Consider the following 12,172-nt stretch of genomic DNA (forward strand, 5'->3'; position numbering starts at 1 on the left):
CTGATTTACAAATGATTGTGGTGTGAGTGAAGCATTCCTCTAACAAAAAAATGTAATGCTGTTGAGTGTCTTAAAAAATGTCAGATTCTGAGAGGCATTTTGCGTCATCTGACACCGACGTTTATTGATCTGATGCCTACCCTGATCTTCACATGGGTCCTCTTTCGGAGCCACTTCTCCCGAGGTTTGGAGGGAGTGAATTCAGACACTTCCTTCCCATCGAGCTCCAGGATGCTAGAGTTGTCATGCCTCATGACCTACAAGAAACATTTTAATGACTCACCCTCAGTATCTCTGAAGAGGACCAACCACCTGCTGATCACTTATTGACAGGCCATAAAGAATGGCAGGTATTCTAACGCTGACTCACCTGTCGCAGGAGGAAAGACACAACATCGGTGGACTCCCAATATGATGCGTGGAAGAGGTGCGGTAAAGCCACTGTGGGGAAAGCGGTCAGAGCGTCGGGGCAGTACAGGGCGAAATCCAGCCGCTTTGTGCCCCACCAACGTGCTGCAACTGCAATGGGGATGGAGCGAATAGGGTGCAGATATGTAAGGTGAGACTGTTAGACTCAGTGTGAGGTATGCGATGCCACACAAAGGTGCAACACCCCTGATGCCAAAACCAAAATTTCAGTTTCAAACCACAACCATCACCAATCCCAGAAGTTCTGCAGCTAAAAGAAGGAAAGCAGGAGTTTATCATTTTTGTTAAGTGTAGGAGGAAGAAAAAGATAGTTAGAACTGACACATGATTATATGAGCATGTGGTTATTCATGTTAGTGGAAAAAAAGATTATGGATTTGGAAAGCTCTGGATTTATACATACATGATTCCTCATTATACAGGTGGTTGCCTTAAATCTTTACGAATTTAATTTTGACAGGTAAAGGAAAGGAAGAAGAGGCTTTCTGGAAGAGCAGGATTGAGTTTTTGGATTTGGACACACAGTAAGGAACAGCGCACAGAAAAGACCAACAGCCTCACGATGACTTCAGAAGTCCCCTCCCTTAGAAGAATACCTTGGTCCACTTCAGCCTGGGAGTCCAGTGAGACCAGATCAGATATAGCACAGTCCAGCCCAGCTGACAGGCAGTTCTCGTACTGGCCAACGGGACTTAGAGTTTCACTAGTCTCACTGTCCAGATCTGCCACTAGATCGGCGTCAGGAGATCCCGCAGCCTGACCAGCAGCCACTGCTTTCTTACGGGATTTAGGAGGACTTTTCAGGAAGAATTTGTTTGGCGATGAAAGGGCGAGTTGTGACAAAAGGCTGAACTTTTTGGACTGGTTAATTTGGCATGACTTGGCTATGGGGGAGAAAACAAAGACAAAGAAATGATGTAAAAATTGGATGCATGTTGGTATGAGACAGTTTATGACAGTTAAAACAGTTTGAAGCGTGATGTTGGGATGGGTCCGGAGTCAGTAAGCTGCCTCAAACAGAACTGTGAAAGCTGAAAAATCCTTGTTAGTACAGCAGTTAAGGCAGGAGGGCAGGGTGATACTGTTGAAGGTCTCCTGATAGCCTGTATCACATGAGCAAAAAATCTGTTATCATTAGTTCACGTGCATCCCCAGGGTTGTACTGTAGGTGCTAAAGCGGCAGTGTGCAGAACAACAACGTGAGGTACATATAAATGCTCTGGTAACAAAAGTGAAATAGTGAGGAGGGAGGACAGTTTCACATAAAACACAAGAGAATACCGATCATCTTAGCAAACACTGCAGTAAGGAGTGGACAATGTGAGAATGGCTGAGGGAGGCAGGTGTCCACATGCATTGCAACATCAGATAAATGCAGCACTCGTTCATTGCATTTACATTTAGACAGTGGATAAGAGTCAGACAGACAGTGAAAAGTGGCGCTAAACTTGCTCTTCTTCAGGACTCTGTTCGCTCATATTTGGGATTTTAAACTTCAACAAGATGGAGAAAACGCTCTGCACGACAGTCTGGTTACACTGCAGGTGTTAAGTCTGTCTGAGCAGAAGTAGAGACAGGAGCTATCTGGCTGACTAGACTGCTCCAGCTGGAGTGCAGGGTGTGTGTGTGGAGTCAGAGTAACGGGGCTGAAAGAGAAGATGAGGGAGGAGAGTCGGAAAAAGGAAAGACAGAAATATAGAGGAGATTTAGACAGAAAGAAAGAGAAAGAGGGGGAATAACTAGAGCAGTGTGTGTGTGAGTGGAAGGCAGAGAGATAGAGAGGCTTGGTGGTATTGAGAACACTTACTGTTGGCTATGTTGGTGGCAGTGTAACTGTCTGCCATTCCTGAGACCTGGCTGGCAATGCTGACCTCACTGGCCCTCCGCTGGCCCCGGGAGAGGGGGCCCGTTACGGGGGATGAGGGGTACGAACTGTCCATGAAGACACCACCATGAGACTGAACAACATCCGCTATTGAGCCGAAACAAGGAGATCCCATTAGACAGAGACACAGGTAAGGCGAACTCACAGTGATGAGGGGGAGGGAGATGTGGGTTCAGGCAGCAGCAGAGAAATGTGACGGCAGGCACCATGGTTTCAGAGGACATGTGAAACCAAAGGGTGGCCATGTGGCGGCCAAGGTCAGATTTCTGCAACCGACCAGTGGGAACACGGGCGCATGAGTACATAAAACACTCAAAATCACAAATGCCCACATCTGTTACAGTCACACCTATGTGTTAGTATCTCTTATGAAGATGCTTTTACATCTAACAGCAAAGTCAGTGTTTCCCACATAATTAGAATCTATGTGTGGCGGCAGGAGTGATCAGTCTATGTTCCCTCTCTGAATTCAGAGGTTTTGCTGGTCTGTGAACGCAGCACAGGCAGAACTCTTGTTGAGTTTGAGTTGCTGGGTGAAGAATAAATCAGTCAGATCAATCAGGGCTGATCAGATTAGAGGAGCAGCTGCTGCTGAGGTAATTGGAAGCACATTTTAGACCCAGCGCTGGACCGCCGGATGCCTGGTTTTCATGGGAACACGGGCGGTTTCATCTAAACTAAAAAAAGAGAGCTGTTCTAAGAAAAAAAAATGTTGCTTTATTTCTACATAAATTAACAAATGATTAAGCTTCTCTGTGCCTGGCGTTCTGCTGCTCCGTCTGTGCCCAGAGTACACGCTGTGCTCCAGTATATATATTCCAGCAGCACTCCAAATTAACACTGCAGCTCCAAATATAGAAGATCAATATCGTGACGAGCCGCCACAAATAAATTAATATTTGGGAAACTCTGAAAGTAATATCATTTTAAACTCTTTAGAGCTGGAGATTTTACTAAATCAGATGACCTCTGACCATTAACACAAGTAGAAACATATGGAACAGTGTATTTGGGACGTATAGATCGAGCTCCATGTACTGTACACTGTGCAAACACAACATCACAAGCAACACAATCCTCACATTAAAACGTCTCTGAAATTCGGATGATCGTAGAAAAACTGTCTGCCGACATTAACAATCTGATAATATGGAAGTGATGCACACACACTGAAACCCGGTTAAAAAAACACACAGCACAAACACAAATGCTCGCGTCCTCCAAACATTGTACGTGACACGAATATATGATGGCGACAACGAAATGGAACACCACATGAGATGCTTAGCAGATTTTTCAAAGTATTTCCATGGCAAGATGTAAGAGTTTTGTATTATTTCTATTTCTAATTTAAGAGCCCAAGAATTTAACCAAGAAATTTAACAACTTATACGATGTAGTTATGATAAACACTAAATGCTACAAGTAAAGGTAGTAAAGGCTCTTGACTCTTGAAACAACAGCAATGGGAATACTCAGAAAGGAAACACGACAGGTATAAATCTGAGCATCTTGGACGTGACAGCAAGAACAAACAGACAAAAAAAACACGGTGAATGGGGGTGAGGACAGATGCAAGTGAATGGGAGAGGCTACACACACTCCACAGTGGCGGGTGTGGCTTTGAGGGAGCCCTCCTGCCAGTTTAGCACAGGCACAGGGATGCAGGTCTCACTGATGGTCTCCTGACAGCGAAGGGACAGGGGAGGCCCGCTGTCAAGTAGCAGCTGAGCGTTGCTCTGGACTGTCTCCACTACAGAGGGAGGTGGAGGGGCAGAGGGGGCAGAGGTCAAGAGGGGGGGATATTTGAAGGTAGAGAGTCACGTACACAGATATGGGGACAGGAGGCCGAGAGAGGAGGAGGGAAAGAAGACAGGGAAGACACAAAAACATATGAAGCAAGAACAACTGAACATGAGACAAGAAAGCAGAGTCAAGCCCTTAGTCGAGCCCATTTCTTTTGAATCGCAACTTCTGGTCAGCCATAAAGCTACACTAAGGTTTTAAAAACCCTGGAATTTGCTAGTCAAAAAACCATTTGCAAATACTTAACTCAAAAATGATCTTAAATTTGTCTTTAAAACTTTATCTGTCCTGAAAAGTTTGCTAATAAGTTAAACAAGGCAGACCTGAGGATATTCAGGATGAAAACTACTCTGAAACATTAAAACCCTGGCCTGAAGTCCTTACAAAATATCGCTATGCTTATACAGCTTAATAACCCTCATGGCTTTTTATTAATTACCTTACTCATGTCTGTGTACTTTTCCCTGGTGAATCATGGACGGATGTTTGTATAAAAAGGGTAGGGTGGGCCTCTAAGGGTTACTCCACTACAATGAGTGTCCAAACAGAAAACCACCAGCAGGACTATGACCACATTTAGATGAATAAACCGCTTCACAAAAGATGCTGAAGCACAAACAGTAGAAAAATGTTTCATTTTTCTTTGAGACAGTGTTTACTGTGTGGGGAGGAACTCATCGAGTGCTACTCAGGTGTCTTTAAGGCATGAGTTCACTAAGGCAAGCATCCCTGGGGAACAGGACAGTGCGTTACAATCAGTGTCTGAAGCATCAGCTGATGTGACCTTAAAGGGTAACTTCTGTATTTTTCAACCTGAAATGGATTTTTCCATGTTTTTGTGTCTAAGTAACTAATGAGAGCGACAGGTTTTGAAACTGGTCCAGTATTGAACGAGAGGGCTGCAACAGACAGTAGTGATACAGGCTGCAATGTAACAAGTGCTTGTTTTTTTTGCAACTGACAGGTCCCTCATAATGTCTGACAACATTATGGAGAGGGTCCCCACTGAGTTAGACTTTTTTTTTTTTAGATATTTTTTGCCTTTAATGGACAGGACAGTTAAGTGTGAAAGGGGGGGAGAGAGAGAGAGGGGATGACATGCAGCAAAGGGCCACAGGCTGGACTCGAACCCAGGCCGCTGCGGCAACAGCCTTGTGCGTGGGGCGCCTGCTCAATCCACTAACCCACCGACTTTTTTTTTAAAGAGTAGAATCCTTTTGTTTAACTAGACAGAGGACTGAAATCGCCAAACCCACCAGACTCCATTTAAACAAACAGTAATTTCAGTGTGTATAGAGCCAGCATATTTCACATCTAGCTGTGTAAATTAAGAGTTTATTTCATCCTAACCAGAGTTGGTGATCGTTGGAATAGTAGAAAGACGAACCAAGACAGTTTCTTTGAGGTTGATTTTGTTTCTGTCGACTTTGAATGAAGTGTGTTTTATAATAATAAAATTACTGTTTATTTAAATAGAGTTTGGTCAGGGCTGTTTCTGGTTAAACAAAAAGGATCTTACTCTTTAACAAAGAAACCTATATCTATAGGGGTACTTTCCATAACATTGTCAGACACACAATACAATCTGAGCCTGTCAGTGGCAAAAATAAGAACTCTAAGAGGACGTAAACTGATGGTGCGAATATGCCACTGTCGCCTGTTTGTGGTTGTCGGCTGCAGCTCTCTCCCTAAATATTGAACCAATTTCCAAAAATATTGTTCCCATTAGTTTTTTTGACACAGAAACATGGGAAAACGGGGTCCAAGTTCAACAATACAGAAGCTACCCTTTAAGTTAAAAGGAGAAATTAAACAGCCATTTCATTACAGGGAATTTTGCATTTGTGTCTGTGCATGTGAATCAAAATCAGACGTACATCAACTATTCTAAACCGTAATCCATGACTGGATATATATACTTATTTGATATGACTGAGGCTTTTATACATCATCAGTGTTGAGGGCTCACCCAGTAGGGCGGAGTTTCCATCTCCCAGGGGAAAGCGTTGGTAACGGGGTACATTGAAGGGAGGCAGGAGGTGAAACTTCCTCTCCAGCAGAGGCTCCAGGCGGGAGGCTGAGGGATCAGCTGGGTGGAACAGGTTATAGACCTGCTGACAGGCAGGCCGCAGCTGGGCCACTAGGGGGAGAAATCGAACCAAAGACATGAGACAGGAGAGTAGAGTGGGTCCATCTTCCCTCAGACTTTCTTTAGGTATGTCCTTTCTTAAGAACATACGAGGTTTGGTAGCTTTTAAATACTGGTTATGATGCCAGGACATATAATTAATATTTGATGATGAAAAATAACTTTGTAGTCAGAAAGGTTATTTTTTAACTCTTACAAAATGTGTCATTAACAACATTAATTTCATTCTAACCTCTGTCCAAATTAGCTTACCATCCAACATAGGAATGACAGTCTTTCTCAGGGCAAGAACCAAGCCCAGTGGAGAGCCAAACAGGAAAAAGTCGGACACCTCAAAGTCAAACTTCCCCAGGGAGCCCCCATCCAGCATCGTGCTGCTGCTCGACCTGCGTGACACAGCATCACCCCGCAGAACACTGGAGTGTAAGCTGGAAGGACAGCACAAAGTCATTTCCTCTTGTAGAACTAAAAATAAATCACATTCAGTGCAAAAAAACAAGAACTGAACTGAGGTTGTCTCTAAGGTAACGATTTTTGTCATCCCACACACCTGGTCAGGAAGGCCTGGTGCTGTTTTATTGTGTCCAGCTCGTAGGTGGAGGAGTCACTCCTCTTACGTGGCAGTTGTCGCTTGGTGTCGTCACCTGCGGCGGCACGAGGGATGTCGATGTTACTGCGACTGAGGTGACGGCTGCCCTCCAGGGTTGGCGAGGCCGACCCATGGCCACTGTTGACAATGATGCCAGGAGAGAGGAGGTCCTGGTCCTGCGGGGGTGAGTCAGGAACATTTAAAAACTTACAACACACTGCTGTATGTGATGGAGAAAAAGGTACACGTTAAAATAATAGTTGTAGGACAGATTTTCAGAGGAAACTTCTCACTGTATTTCTCATATAATCATATTTATGTTTGATGCTGTTGTCAGTAATGAGTTAAAACATATTGCTGACAGATGTATTAAGTACTCAGTGTTTTGTCTCTTACCTGTACGCTGACGACACTTCCCCTGCGACTGCTGTTCTGGCTTTCATTGACTGTCTGATTGCTACTGCACAGTGCATCAAATCCCAAGATTCCTCCTACACAGTCCCCAATGAGGCATACCTAGAGGAGTCAACAGTTAGACATAAAGTTAATAAAGCAATAATTATATTTTTGACACACATCCTTAGGATATATACACCTGCTCCAACAAAGCTCAATAACACAAACAAAATGAATCTGCTCATAAAAAAGATTTTTTTCCAGGAAGTAAAAAAATAATGAGATGTTAAAATGAGAAAAATCTTTATTATTCTGCTATTGATTGTCACTTGGGTATGTACCATGAAGTGGAGAATCAATTAACAAGACAACTGCACAACACTGTCTACTTTCCAAAGACAAAAAGGCAAAGGGGGATTTGGTGAACCTAATTTCCAGTAGAGTCACTGGTCAAATGTAGTGTACTTTGTCTCAAAATGGTTAAATCCTACTTCTCTTGTGTCTTGAATGTTAGCTGAAGCAAACACGGTGCACCCTCAGGTTACAAGATCTGATCTACTCCAACGTTTCAGTCAAACAATCAAGAAAGAAATTCGGATCAGTTACTACCGAAGTAATCCCCCTTAAGCGTCAAACCAAAAAGCACTGCAAGATTTTGTCTAACTGGAATCTTCACTCTCCCATTTTTCACAACAATAACCTCCAATTGGGAGGCAAACCAATTTCATTCCCTCAGTGAAGTAGTAACGGAGTGCACACTCTCACATGACATTTATAGGACCATAAATGGCCTCGGAGCATTTCAAGACATCCAGAAACATTTCAAAATAACTGGCACATCATCTTTTTTTCTAACCCCAACCCAGCAAAGCAATGCGCACTTCTGGTGTGTGTCAGAAAATACCCTTTCTCCACACATCCATTCCATACAGCTCCAACCAGCCTCAGTGGGCCAGTCTCGACAACATATTCCATCTTGCATAAGGTCTCCTGTAAGCCGCTATCTGCTAACAGACTGTGGAAGGCAGACCTCTTCTCAAATAGCTCCAACCCAAATTGGAAACTAATCTGGCAGAACATGCAGCCATCTTTTAGGAACCCAAGCCATCAAGTTATTCATTTTAATTTCATAGACAGAACATACTTTACTCCCTGCACATTGCATAAAATGAAAGCTTTATCCTCACCAAACTACACCCTAGGCACTCAAAATGTGTGGGAGTGCCCAAGGGTTGCAGAGTAGGAGAGTTTTAGAGGTGCTATCAAACGTATTATCTAAAACAATTTCTTACAAGCCAGAAGTTGCCAAGTATAGCAAAAAAAACAAAACAAAAAAACAAACAAAAAAACTCTTATTTCTTTGATTTTTGTTTTGTTCGTCATTGCTTGCCAATTGTGGGCTGATTAATGCATGGACATTTGTGATATCCATCTACTTTATTTGTGATTTATCAATTTTTATTCCTGCCCCCATATATTAATGTTTAAATATCAATATAAAATGATCACAAAAATTGTTATAAGATGGCAAAATTAAAAGAGAAGGGCAAAAACAACTCAAAACTGTTGGTATGTGAGAATTCAATAGCACTGATAACCTCAGTAACTGACCTGGCCAGAGAAAGCTGCCCCATCCAGAGACTTTATGAAGTCTGTGTAAACCTGGTTGGCCCTGACGATGACGGTTGCCATAGCCTCCTGGTACTGTGGCGAAGAGGTGGCCAAGAGGGGGAGAGCTGCCAGGGGAATGTGGTCCTGGCTGCTGGAGAGACATCCCTCATCGTAGCTGTACGGGCTCAGGCTGCCGCAAACGACGCAAATCAACAAAATTAAATTACAAACATATTTCCGAGATCAAGGCGTTCCACAGAGGAGTGTGCAGAAACAAACACAGGAGGAGGGGGTCGACGGTCATGAGCTGCACCTGGATCTTTTCCATCAAAAGCAAACAGCAATCACAGTCAATAAACAGAAGCCGTCAATCATTATCCACAATGCTTGCAGCGTGCAGAAGAAAAAAAATGTGTGCGTGTGTGTCCCCTCTTACTTGGACACCAGGGAGAAGGCCTCGGCACAGATGGCAGGGCAGGGTACCAAGCGGATGGCGATGCGTCCCAGCGCCGCGGGGTAGTGAACACGCATGACTGTGTCGAAAGCTGTACTAATCGTGTTGACGTCGGCCTGCTTGCTGTTCTGGTCGCCTCCGCCTGTGTCCAGGATGTTCCCTCCATGCAGAACCAAGATCAGCACATGGATCTTGGAAGGCTGCAGACACTGCTGAGACGAGCTCTCCTGAGAACAGGAGATTAAAAACACAAAAGAGGGTGATGGATGGGGATGACGAGTAAAAGCTATTGCAGGATGTTTAATAAATGACATATAAACACTTATGAAAACCTCCTTTTTATTAGCATGACCAGAGACAACATGCTGACTGAGTCACAGAGAAACAACAATGCTTTAGTATTGTGCATTACAATTATTTGTGTCTTGTCAGATTTGTGAGTCATATTTGCGTCCATCTCTTCAAACATGACCACACACATTAAAATTTTGGTACAAACTTCTTTTCACAACCAGAGAGGGACGGAGAACCATGAAGGGGAACAGGACAGAGCCAACCTACACTCCACCTAGACAACTGTTCAACTAACAGCAAACAACGACAAGTTCCTGAGGACAAATCACATTAAACACAACAACATAATGTGCAGTTTTGTCTTTTACGTCTGATACAAAACTTTCTAAAGAAGCACTATTATGTCCACTTAATGCCACAGCTGCAAGTACACAGAAGTTGAACAGAGGGTGGTGAGGTTGAGGAGGAGCACATGGATTTGGGTTTTGGCAACGGCGGGGGGAAAAAAAAAGGCAGGGCAGTAAGTACTGGGTTTGTTCAGGGGGGGATCTGTGGCGCTACAGTAGCCCACAGTGCACTATGGCCGAAATGATTACTTACTGACTGGTGCCTTGTTACCATGATGGTGGGAATGGGAGAGCTATCGACTTGGCCGCTAACAGAGCCACGCATCTGAACACAAGAGGACAGAGAGGCTCAGGGACAAACAGCCCTCCTCTTATCCCCCAAACTGTAAAACCTAATGCAAAATGACTATGTTTAATACACGGAACTAAAATATGAATGCAAGAATTTTGTTTTTGCTCCCATTTTTCATGAACTGAAATCAAAGGTCTAGGACTTCTAAGCAGACACAAGACTTATTTCTCTCCTTAAAAGCTGTGTTAGTGAGCACTTCCCCCACATAATCCATCCACCTGACAGGTGTGACACATCAAGATGCTGATTTAATAGCATGATTATTACACAGGTGTGCCTTGGGATGGTCACAATGAAAGGCAACTCTACAATGTGCAGTTTAATCACACAGGGAAATGCCACTGATGTCACAAGTTTTGAGGCCTGACTGCAGGGATGTTCGCCAGAGCTGTTGCTGCTGTTGTCATTTCCAAGAATTTGGCAGGACATCCAACCAGTCTAGGAAGTCAGCCTAGGATCTCAATATCTGGCTTCTTCACCTGCAAGATCATCTGAGCTTCTAGCAGTTCGGGCAGAAATTCTTTGGTTGTGCAAACCAACTTCTGCATCAGCTGTCTGGTGGCTTGCAGGTGAAGAGGCTGGATGTGGAGGTCCTGAGCTGGTGTGATTACACTTGTTCTGTGGTTGTGAGGCTGGTTGGATGTACTGCCAAATGTTAAGAAACGATATTAGGGATGGCTTATGGCAGTTAAATGAACATTCAGTTCACAGGCAACAGCTCTGTTGGACATTCCTTTAGTTAGCATGCCATTGATGTGTGTCGGTGAAGATTCTCAGTCATCCAGGTCATGGTAATGCCTGGGATGAAGTTGGCCCTGTTGGAATGGGTACTGTCTTGTAGCTAATGATTCCTCACTGTCTTGACTGCTTCTTTGGTGGGACTGCAAGTTGAAAGTGAAGTGACGTCGTATGATACCAGTTTCGTCAGAGTCCAGAGTTATCTCTCTGGTCTTGTTGATAAAATCCTGAGAGTTCTTGACGTGGTGTTGAGTGTTACCAACCAGGGGAGCTAGGATAATAGCGAGGTGTTTGGAGATGTTGTATGTGACTGATGATAGGTCTTAGTGGTGCACCTTCCTTGTGTATCTTGGGGAGTCCATAGATGCATGGGATGGCTTCCCCAGGGTACAGTCGATAATACAGTGTTCTGTCAATGACTGTCCTTTTCGAGTTTTTGTAGATAATCTATGACCTTCTTTGTGTAGCCACTGGTAGGATCTCGCCTCAGTGTCTTGTATGTGGCGGTGTCGCTGAGCAGAGTAGTGACTTTGGCATGGTAGTCCGCCGTCTTCAGCACCACTGTGTATCTCCCTTTGTCTCCTGGCAAGATGGTGATGTTCTGGTCTTTCCTCAGTTAAACAGAGGAGGTGGCCTACGACACCACTTACCGGTATCACCTTGATATGGCCTTGAAATGTGATCAGCTTGAGGTACACCTGTGTAATACTGTTGCTGTTTAATCTGCATCTTGATATATAACCCATGTCATGTGGATAGATTATGTTGGCAAAGTGTTCACTGACACAAATTTAAATATGTGTACAAAATTTGAGAGACCTAAACCTTTTGCGTGCATAAAAGAAAAAGTCTTAGATCCTTTATTTGAACTCGTGAAATATGTGTGCAAAAACATTGATATTTTTGTTCAGTGTATAATGAAACCAACTTTACCAGAAGCTTTTGGGTCCTGCAGGCAGATTTCTGCAGATGGTTCTTCAGTAATATTTCAGACATGATTCTGCTGCTTGTGTTTTGTAAATAGACACTCACTGTCAGACACACGTACCTCATCTAGTCTTTCCTCGCTGGTTGCTCTTTCATAATCCACTGTCATTTCCTTGAACAGCTCACCTGCAAACA

The 12,172-nt window shown here is 43.8% G+C and overlaps 1 protein-coding gene across 7 annotated transcripts in view; it reads right to left on the bottom strand.

Moving 5' to 3' along the window:
• Positions 1–12,172, bottom strand: part of LOC126393776 (membrane-associated phosphatidylinositol transfer protein 2-like) — a 58,021-nt gene that overhangs the window by 9,375 nt on the left and 36,474 nt on the right. For 3 of the 7 annotated variants that reach the window (XM_050050108.1, XM_050050109.1, XM_050050111.1), the window contains 12 exons: positions 12,099–12,163; positions 9,302–9,546; positions 8,866–9,055; positions 7,255–7,374; positions 6,820–7,034; positions 6,522–6,697; positions 6,090–6,260; positions 3,915–4,067; positions 2,237–2,401; positions 1,026–1,313; positions 371–519; positions 141–257 (listed from right to left, as the gene is read on the bottom strand). In XM_050050108.1, coding sequence (XP_049906065.1) covers positions 141–257; positions 371–519; positions 1,026–1,313; positions 2,237–2,401; positions 3,915–4,067; positions 6,090–6,260; positions 6,522–6,697; positions 6,820–7,034; positions 7,255–7,374; positions 8,866–9,055; positions 9,302–9,546; positions 12,099–12,163 — 2,054 coding nt within the window. Of the gene's footprint in view, positions 1–140; positions 258–370; positions 520–1,025; positions 1,314–2,236; positions 2,402–3,914; positions 4,068–6,089; positions 6,261–6,521; positions 6,698–6,819; positions 7,035–7,254; positions 7,375–8,865; positions 9,056–9,301; positions 9,547–10,213; positions 10,286–12,098; positions 12,164–12,172 lie in introns of all 7 variants that reach the window. The other 4 variants (XM_050050114.1, XM_050050112.1, XM_050050110.1 and 1 more) reach the window with 4 other exon arrangements.

Source organism: Epinephelus moara, chromosome 8, assembly GCF_006386435.1.
Source record: "Epinephelus moara isolate mb chromosome 8, YSFRI_EMoa_1.0, whole genome shotgun sequence".
Taxonomy (NCBI): domain Eukaryota; kingdom Metazoa; phylum Chordata; class Actinopteri; order Perciformes; family Serranidae; genus Epinephelus; species Epinephelus moara.